Source organism: Mustela nigripes, chromosome X (genome assembly GCF_022355385.1).
Source record: "Mustela nigripes isolate SB6536 chromosome X, MUSNIG.SB6536, whole genome shotgun sequence".
NCBI lineage: Eukaryota > Metazoa > Chordata > Mammalia > Carnivora > Mustelidae > Mustela > Mustela nigripes.
Window position 1 is genome coordinate 111,296,682 of NC_081575.1, and position 10,559 is coordinate 111,307,240.

Consider the following 10,559-nt stretch of genomic DNA (forward strand, 5'->3'; position numbering starts at 1 on the left):
AGGCTTGTTGTTAAAAAAAAAAAAAAAAAAAAAAGAATTATGCTAGACTATATTGCTGAAGAACCTAAACCCAGCTCAGAAATCTCAGATACACTGGCATGTGCAAGTGTTACCAGAAAAGTTTTCCAATAAAATGCACAAAACATGACAAGCAATTTTAAATTCTACCACAATTTTTGTAAATCCTCGTGCAAAAAAAATCTTACACAAATATTCCAGGGTTTTAATTATGTATTTATAGCAGCAGCATCTCCCACCCAGGCTTGAGGAAGAAGGGCCCACACACAGCCGGGAGTTTACAGAGGCACTGAGCGTTCTCCTAAACGCAAATCAGCCATCTGGACTGGCTCGGGACAGGCCTTCTGGAACCCGGGCTGCAGCCAGCACGGCGGCGAGGTACAGTGCACACCACAGCTGCAAGTCAGAACTAGGGCCCAGCTGATAAACACCAGCCAAATTTACGAAGCTCAGAGGCTGCTAGAATAGTCAAATTTGACTTAATTCCAAAACATTTGTGAACCTTCTGTTCACCTGGCCTCATAAAATATTTTAAAGAAGAGATTTTCAAGATCCTCTGGTAACTTGCATCATATCAAGTAGAAATATCTGAAAATAAAATTCACAAGATGGGAATGCTCATATGCCCACACAATTGTTTAGACAGGAAAGGGATCTAGAGGACGATAATAATTGGAAAATTAAGTAACAGCTAACAGTTACAGTGCACCAGACACTCAACATTGTGCTTTTCATATAATAACTTATTTAATCTTCACAGCAGCAAAAATCTTAAGTTCTATTCACTCTTTTATCTGTCAAAAAAAAATTCAACGGGCGCCCGGCTGACACAGTCAATTAAGTGTCTGACTCTTGATTTCAGTCCAGATTATGATCTCAGAGTCATGAGATCAAGCCCCAAGTCGGGCTCCACACCCGGCAAGGAGTCTGCTTGACATTCTTTCCCTCTCCATCTGCCCTCCCCCTTGCTTGTGCTCTCAAAATAAATACACAAATCTTAAAAAAAAAAATTCAAAGGATAAGACTTTTAAAATGCAAAAGTAGGAGCTAAGGTATGGGTATGTAATGACACTATGATACTAATATGGCATTAATTATACTTACCATATGTAGGAGAGTTCTGGAATGGAAAGCTTTGATTTGGTGAAGAAGTTCTTGGCCACAGAACCTGCCAAGAGAGCCACTGTTTAAATAAATCATTAATTATTTATCTAGAACAGCTTTTAACATTTTATGTAAATGAGTTGTCATTTTTTTTCATTCAGAATCCCTACCATATAACAATAAATGTAATATTTATTCATCAAAGCAACTATAAATCATATGGCTAAAAACAACATGTGAACAGCTTTTATTTTTTTTTACTTTATTTTATTTTTTCAGTGTTATGAACAGCTTTTATAAGAATATATAAACTACAATCGGGCAAAAGAAACAATATCATAATACTTATTCTACATATAAATTCCTTCTTGATTTTTCCAAAGATCTGCAAAAGTTTATTCAAAATTCAGAAGACAAATTTTAAAATTATTAAAGTAAAAATCTGTCAAGCACTTTTAATGAAAGGGTGAGAAAGTAAATATACGATCATGGCAGAAAACAGAGCAAAAAGAAAATTGACACCATTCATCTTATCACACAAGACAAAACAGACATCGTGGTAAAGAGTCAGGTGAAATATAAGATCTCTTGGTGGCTCTTTGAGAAATTTATCCAGGAACCACTTGCTACTTTCTTTATCCATCACAATTTTACCAGTATCAACTGAAATCAGGTAATCATTCCACTTTACATATTATATAACTCCAAGTCCCAACTGCACTTAAAATGTTAGACCAATCCTTAATGAGATTGAAATTTTTATGGTTTCAGCTCTAAGACCAATTTCAAAATTCAAAGGCCTCAATTCTAACATGAAGAACAGTCATATAAAGCCTCAAAAGCTCTAAACTGATTAAGTCGAAAGTCTTTCCCTGGCAATCACAAGTCTTCTAGCCGGACTTAAAACAATGCACCCTAAAGCAGAACTATTTTCCTTTGCTAGATTATGAAGAATCAAAGGGAAAGTGCCCTATTAACCAATGAGCTTTCTCGGAAAAGCATCCTGAGCAATAATGCTGTCACAGGACTACCGGCCATCAGTGCAGCCCCCTCGTCAAACATTTATCAGAAATGTCTTAAGAGCCTATTTATCAGCTATTTTATAAAGACATTCACCCCTTAACTCGTTCTTCTTTTTCCCCCTTGATATCCTTTCTTCAAATCACACTAGGCCTAAACCCAAGCCACAGACCCAGCCTGGCCTTCAGACAGTAAAGAGGGACTGTTATGCCATGGTGTCCCAAAGAGATTAGGTAGGGCCCATCCAGAAGCCAACAGCTAACAAGTTCAATTGTGCCCTGGCTGTCACCTGCCAGAGAAGGAAGCTGATGAAAAAGGCCAAGTGCTCCCTCCTCTGGTGCTGACAGCTGTTGAATCAACGAGCTGGAATCCTCCCCCCAGCCCTAATCCCAGTCAACCTAGAAACCCCAAGCCAGCCTCCTTTCCTTGTTCTCTCCAGCCATTTTCAGACCTATGGGGCAAAAGAAGGAGAGATAAGGCTTTAAAAAGTTGTCAGCAATCAAACATCAAAATGTAGATTCAGACTTTTTATTACAAGGAGTGTCTTAGCCCAGTAAAAAACAGCTATACATAGCATTGATAAATCAGTGATAAATGTTAACCTAATGAATAGATAAAAATCTGAAAAATAAAGACCAATAACACTATACAAAAACAGGTAGAGCTATGACAGTTCACAGAAATAGATTCAACCACACACACACACACACACCATTTTTTTAAGTAATCTATCCCCAACATGAGGCTCGAACTCACGACCCCAAGATCAAGAGTCACATGCTGTTATCACCTAAGCCAGCCAGATGCCCAACTGACTCTTAATCATATTGGGAAAAAAAAAAAAAACACCTCAACCTTCTTCATAAAAGATCCATAAAATAGAACCATGCAAAGACATGATTTCTTGCCTATCAAGTGGGAGAAAAATACAAAAGTCAGTGAATACATAGTGACAGTAAGACTGTGGGAAAATGGGCATCTTCTATAATGCTGCTGAAATGACAGCCCGGCACAAACCCCACAGAAGGAGTGTCTTGTAGTGTTTAGCAAAATCATATTATCCAAAGATACACTGACAAAAATATGAAAAGACAGGTAGAGGGCTATTCACAACAAAAATATGCCTAAGAGCAAAAGACTAAAAAGAATCCCAAAAGCAGATTAGCTAAATAAATGCATGTCGCACAATCGAGCAGTACACAACCATAAAAGCGAATGGGAAACATCTCTCCATGCAATATGGAGTAATCACCAGGACATAATGTTAATCGGAACAAGCAAGTGGAGAAAAGTGGAAACAGTATGCTACCATTTATCTCATGGAAGATGGGAGATAAGAATATACACACACACATAAACATATTCACACACCGAAAAATTTGCTTTTACTTTTAAAAAGAGATAAACCATAAAAAGGGGGGCAGGGAAGAAAAGGGTAGATGGGAGAGAAATAGAAATAGAAGCTAGACTTTGTAAATTGTTTAGTAAATTGTTTTACAGACTCAAATTCAGAATTGTGAAAATATTTTATATATGTATAAAACTAAATTTCAAAAACCACAATCCCTAAAAATTGAAATCAAAACAATTAGCGCTGACAAAAACAAAGCTGGAGAACTCCCACTTCCTAACTTCAAAACCTACTACATTACCCAAGACGGTGTGGTATTGGCATTAGACTAGACAGTGAAAATCAGTGGGAAAAAATTAACATCCAGAAATAAGCCCTAACATTCATAGTAAACTGAATTTTGACAGGGATGCTAAAACAATTAAATCACAGAATCTTCTTCCCCCCCCCCCCAAAAAAAAAAAATGGTACTGGGACAACTGGAGATCTACATGTAAAAGAAGCAATTTGAACACCTACCTGATACCATACACAAAAATTAACTCAAAATGGATAAAAGACCCAAATATAAGAGATAAAACTGTAATATATATACCTTCTTAGAGGAAAATAAAGACATAAATTTCCATGACCTTGGATTAGGCAATGATCTGTTATTATGGCACCAAAAGCACAGTCAACAACAAAAAAACATAATCTATACACCATCAAAACTAAAAACTTACGTGCTCCAAAAGATACTATTAGGAAAATTGAAAAAAACAAGCCACCAATTGAGACAAAATATTTACAAATTCAATATGTGCCAAGAACATGTATCTAGAATACAGGTATATGTCATTTTATGATGCTTCACCTTACTGCACTTGGCACATATTGCATTTTTTTTTTAACAAATTGAAGGTCTGTGGCATCCTTGTGTTGAGCAAGTCTATTGGTACCATTTTTCTGAAAGCATTTGCTCACTTCATGGCTCTGTAACACATTCTGGTCATTCCTGCAATATTTCAAACTTTTTCATTATTATTATATTTCTTACAGTGATCTATGATCAGGGATTACAACTCACTGAAAGCTCACATGATGTTTAGCATATTTTAGCAATAAATTATTTTTTAACTAAAATATATACAGTGCTGGGGCGCCTGGGTGGCTCAGTGGGTTAAAGCCCCTGCCTTCAACTCAGGTCATGATCCCGGGGTCCTGGGATCAAGCCCCGCATTGGGCCTTCTGCTCAGCAGGGAGCCCGCTTCCCCCTCTCTCTCTGCCTGCCTCTCTGCCTGCTTGTGATCTCTGTCTGTCGAATAGGTAAACAGATAAATCTTAAAAAAAAATACACACACACACATATATATGCACACACAGTGGTTTTTTTACATATAATACAATTGCACACTTAACAGATTACAACATAGTGTAAATATAATTTTTATATGCACTGGGAAATCAAAATATTTGACATTCTTTATTGCAATATCTACTTTATTGCTGTCATCTGGAACCAAATCTTCAATCTCCCCAAGTTATGTCTGTACATAAGGAACTCTTACATTCAGTATTTATTTAAAATGGCAAAGGATTTGAATAGACATTTCTCCAAAGAAGATATACAATAAGAACATGAAAGGATGTTCAATTTCATTTTTCATCTGGGAAAAGCTAATCATAACCCCAAATGATACTACTTCACACTCACTAGTGAGGTAGGAGGGAAGGGAGACTCAGAAGACAAGTTGACCAAAGTAAAGCCATTCAGGTTTGAGACTGACCCTTAACCTAAAAGTGAGCAGGTAGCAGACAGAGTCCCAAGAGCCAACCATGGAAGACCACAAGACCCCACCCCCTCCAGCAGTAAAAGCCACAAAGGTCCAACATTCTTAAAATTGCTCCCTGTAGGTAATTTCACAACCCTAAGACAAGGGAGAAACTACGCACCCAATGTAAAGGATAAACCCAAAGTTAAGGAGTAAGCCCCTTCCTATATAGTTAGCTAATTTTTAAAACTTAGAAAACTCTTTCTTAGAGGCAAAGGATGGTCCTCTTCCTCACCTGGGAGAAGAGACCACTATTTTATCTGTGAAGTAGTTCCCTTCTCACTTCCAAACTCAATAAATTTTTGTTTCTTTTTCTGAACAGCTTGCTCTTGAATTCTTTCTCACACAAAGCCAAGAACGCTCATGGCGAGGGGACTGAGGCCCTCCCTCTTGGGGCCTCAGTCCATCTGGCATCACTAGGATGGCTATAAGCAAAAGACAGTAGGAGCTGGTGAGGATGTGCAGTAACCGGAACCTTCATATGCTGCTGGTGGCAATGTTAAACGATGCCGCCGCCATGCAAAACAGTCGGATCCTCAAATGACTGAACACAGAGTTACCATGTGACCCAGCAATTCCCCTCCTAGGTATACATTTAAGAGAAATTAAAACATACGTCCGTACAAAAATGTGCATGCGCATATTCAGAGCAGCATTATTCTTTTTTTAAAGATTTTTTATTTATTTGAGAGAGAGTGAGAGGATGAGAGTGGGGCCAGGAACAGAGGGAGAACCAGACGCCCCACTGAGCAGGAAGCCCGATGTGGGGCTCAATCCCAGGACCTGGGATCATGACCTGAGCCAAAGGCAGCCACTGTGACTAAGCCACCCAGGCACCCCCAAGCAGCATTATTCCTAATAGCCAAAAAGGAGAAACAACACAAATCAAGTGCCATCAACTGATGAATAAATAAAACGTAGTATATATCTATACAACAGAAATTATTCAGCCATAAAAAAGCAATCCAGGGCGCCTGGGTGGCTCAGTGGGTTAAGCCGCTGCCTTCGGCTCAGGTCATGGTCTCAGGGTCCTGGGATCGAGTCCCGCATCGGGCTCTCTGCTCAGCAGGGAGCCTGCTTCCTCCTCTCTCTCTCCGCCTGCCTCTCTGCCTACTTGTGATCTCTCTCTGTCAAATAAATAAATAAAATCTTTAAAAAAAAAAAAAAAAAAAAAAAAAATAAAAAAAAAAAATAAATTAAAAAAAAAAAAAAAAGCAATCCAGCTCTAGTACATAGTACAACCTGGATAAAATAAACCTTAAAAGTATTATGCTAAGTCAAAGAAGTCAGACACAAAAAAAGACCACACATTATATTATTTCATTTATAGGAAAAGCCTAAAATAGGCAAATCTTTAGAGAGAAAAAGTAGTTTAGTCATTATGTAGTGCTGGGAGGTGGGGCGAGCAGGAATGGAGAATAATTGCTAATAAGTAGGTGGTTTGTTGCAGGGTAATGAAAGTGTTCTAAATTCAGATTGTGAATACATTCTGTAAATACACAAAAACCAATGAACTGTACACTTTACAGGGGTGAATTTTATGGTATGTTAATATCTCAGAAAAGATTTTGTTTTTAAAAGAGACATCACCTAATTGCAATAGATGAACTCCTCTTGACCTTCAACAAACTGAACTGTTTTCAAAAGGCATTTGTGAGACAATCAGGGAAATCTGAACAAAGACTTGATGATATTAAAGAAATGTGTTTCGTATTTTTTTTCACCTGTGCCAGTGAATTGCGGTTATGTTTTTAAAAGGAGTCTTTCTTATCATTTGAGATATGAACTGAAATATTTTCAAATGAAATGATCTGATAACTGCTTCAAAATCATCTGGTCTGAGAGAGGATACAGGCTGAACAAAATCACTGTGCTGTGTAGTAGGTACACAGGGGTTTCTTATACTAGTCACTCTAGTTATATCACATTTGAAATTCTGCAAAATAAGGAAGTTAAAATAAAAACACTCCTAACAGCTACCCATTTGTATTTGTTTAATTATACATATACATTATGAAGAAACTCACTTTAAGGGGCACCTGGGTGGCTCAGTGGGTTAAGCCTCTACCTTCGACTCAGGTCAAATCCCAGGATCCTGGGATTGAGCCCCATGTGGAGAACCATGTCTCCCTCTCCACCCCCACCTGGCTCGTGCTCGTGCTCGCTCTCTCTCTCTCTTTCTCTCTCTCTCTCTCAAATAAATAAATAAAATCTTTTAAAAAAAAATTTAAAAGTCACTTAAGCAGGGGCACCTGGGTGGCTCAGTGGGTAAAGCCACTGCCTTCGGCTCAGGTCATGATCTCAGGGTCGGGATCGAGTCCCGCATCGGGCTCTCTGCTCAGCAGGGAGCCTGCTTCCTCCTCTCTCTCTCTCTGCCTACTTGTGATCTCTGTCTGTCAAATAAATAAATAAAAAATCTTTAAAAAAAAAAAAGTCACTTAAGCAGTGGGTAAGGTTAGTAAATGGCCAATCTGAGTTTCTGCTTATTTTAAGTCCTGTTGTCAACATTGAATTTGTTGTATCTACGATACTTGCCTTTCAATAAAACTACTACCACCAATCAGAAAAATGATGTCTGAATTTATATGATTATATTTCAATTATATATCTTATTTCTCAAGAGAAAATTAGTCCATATTTAATATGTCAGGTTACAATTATTGAGGAAATAGTGTTATTCTTCAAAATTGAAGTACAAAAAGAAAGTTTTATGAATTTTTCTTCCAGACTCTGCTGTTTCACTGTTTAGTCTTCAGCCCAGGAAAATGTAGGCATACAGGAATTAAATCAGTTTGTCTCAGTTTGAATTTTGCATGAGAACTCAACAGGAATACGTATTTAGAAGACAACCCAGAAGAACAGACATGTGGACATAAAACTGCTGGTCTATTTTTCTCCCATATTTTAATTTCTCTCAGAAAATCCAGAGCAGAAGGACTTGAGCCAAAGAAAGCGAGCACGAATTTGGACTTCTAAAGCATACATAACATTAAGAGACTTGTGACACGAAATCTTTAGAAGGCTACACTACATCTTCACTCGAATATGAATAAGCAATTAAAGAGGTCATCCTGGTGCCACAGTCTACCATCTCAAGAACTGCTCTGCTAATAAGGCACAGGTCTAGACCAGGCTCCCCCAAATTCCCACTTAAACCTTTGAAACTGAAACATTATCCTCCAAATGTCATTGCCAAGTATTTTTCTGCATGGTTTACAGTTGATAAGAAATTCAGTCGTAGAGGGAAAACAAATCAAAATCACAGAAGGATGTCACATTCATTTTGTGTGAACTGTTTCTCAAGATGTGTACTGCTACCAGTGTAACAGTACTGGGACCCATGTCTTCACCCATCAGCTTAGTTACCTGAAATGAAGGAACTCGGGTCAGGCTGAAGGGATCGGAACTGATTGATGTAGTACTCGCGCTGTTCTTCTGTTATCCTCCAGGGTTCCTCCGGGTAATTACTGCTGTTATCATGTGGTTCTCTCTCCACGGAAAAGGACTTAAAAAATAAATAAGCAAATGCTCAGAGGTAAAAATAGAAAACATCAGCAAAAGCCATCATGCGTTATACTTATTTTTTTTCCTTAAGAGAATACATTTAAACACCTTGTAACTAGGACATAATTAGAACATAAACTTCTGCAGGGCAGACATCATGCTTCGTAAATTTTTGGATACCTCAAAGTTGTTAACAACACTGAGCATGAAATACTGAACACTTGGTGAGTGAAGAAAGTTCTTCCAATGTGCTGAAGAAAGAGTAAAAAGGATGATCGTTCTTTTTAAACATTTTTATTTATTTATTTATTTATTTAGAGAAAGAGCGAGTGCAGGGTGGGGAGTGATGGAGGTAGAGGGAGCAAGAGAATCTTAAGCAGGCTCCACACCCAGCATGGAGCCAGAGTCGGGGCTCAATCTCACAACCCTGAGATCAGGACCTGAGTGAAATCAAGAGCCAGACGCTCAACTGACTGAACTACCCAGGTGTCCCAAAAGGATGAGCATTCTTTTTTTTTTTTTTTTTTTTTTAGGATGAGCATTCTTATCCTTAAATACGGGCTACATTTTTATCCTTTCAGGTTAGCTGAGTAGGCAGCAAAATAATCTAGCTTTCTTTTAAACCCTTTTTTTTTAGATCTACAAAAGCTATAACCATGTCATCTTTTTTCTGAGGCATTTCCATTGTATAATTCTGGGAATCAAAAGTTCTGATTCCAATCCCACCTCCCCACGTCCTCCTCGAGTGGTAAGTCAGGATCCCAGAACCTGTCGTTCTGCATTTGTGAACTGTGGGTGACACTTGGTCATAGAACTGGGTCTGGAGAACCACTGCTCGTGGGATCATAGCAAACCGGGCCACGTCACACGGGGTGCGTCAGACATGCCACTAGGGGGCATGCAAGGCAAACGTGAGGATTTACGGATAAGGAGAACCAGACGCGAACTTCAGGAGAAAAGACTGTACTAGGCCATGCTTAAAGAAGCAAAACTGGTGATTCTGGAAGGAGGAGCCTAAGTCTTTGTTCCATTCCTCCCATCTACCCCAAGGCTAAGGTGAACACAAGGAGTGTGACCCTTTAGGACAAAAGGAGACTAGAAAAGAAATGGAGAGATACTACTGCTAAATAACCCATCAAGTTGCCTGCTTCTGCACACACTATCAAGAAATCAATCATTAGGAGGGCATTCTACTTGCTATCCCTAGAAATGACAGCGGACCATCTCTGCACCCTTCCTCCCACCCCACACACCCCATTCCAGCAAGTAATTATCGGGAACACTCAGCTCTCTCCTCTGTGACTTTCAGAGATGAAATAAGACTATAAAATGTTGAGCTGTGATATAACTTTGAGGTGTCATCTTTAAAGTTTTCATACCAGATGAGTTTCCACTTAATGTATATCAAACATTTTTAAATGCCCCAGAAGCCACTAATCATTAGTTATTATCTTAAATTCATAGAATGCTTTCAAATTTACAAAGCACTACACATACCTATCTCACCTGAGCATCTCAAAACCTTTGAAAGGTAGACATAGCAGGTATTATTATCCTGTTCTCAGATGAAGAAATGAAGGCCCATACAACTTAAGAGATGAGTCCATATCCTTCATTATTTGCAATTAGCATTATTGCATTATTGCAGTCAGCAAGTAATTACCCCCTCTGTTTTTTTTTAAAGATTTTATTTATTTATTTGTCAGAGAGAGAGAGAGCGAGAGCGAGCACAGGCAGACAGAGTGGAA

General features: G+C 38.5%; 1 protein-coding gene across 4 annotated transcripts in view; it reads right to left on the reverse strand.

Moving 5' to 3' along the window:
- Positions 1–10,559, reverse strand: part of REPS2 (RALBP1 associated Eps domain containing 2) — a 166,983-nt gene that overhangs the window by 116,166 nt on the left and 40,258 nt on the right. For all 4 annotated transcript variants that reach the window (XM_059384641.1, XM_059384640.1, XM_059384642.1 and 1 more), the window contains exons 5-6: positions 8,674–8,812; positions 1,123–1,186 (exon numbers count right to left, since the gene is read on the reverse strand). In XM_059384641.1, the coding sequence (XP_059240624.1) occupies positions 1,123–1,186; positions 8,674–8,812 (203 nt within the window). The remainder of the gene's footprint in view (positions 1–1,122; positions 1,187–8,673; positions 8,813–10,559) is intronic.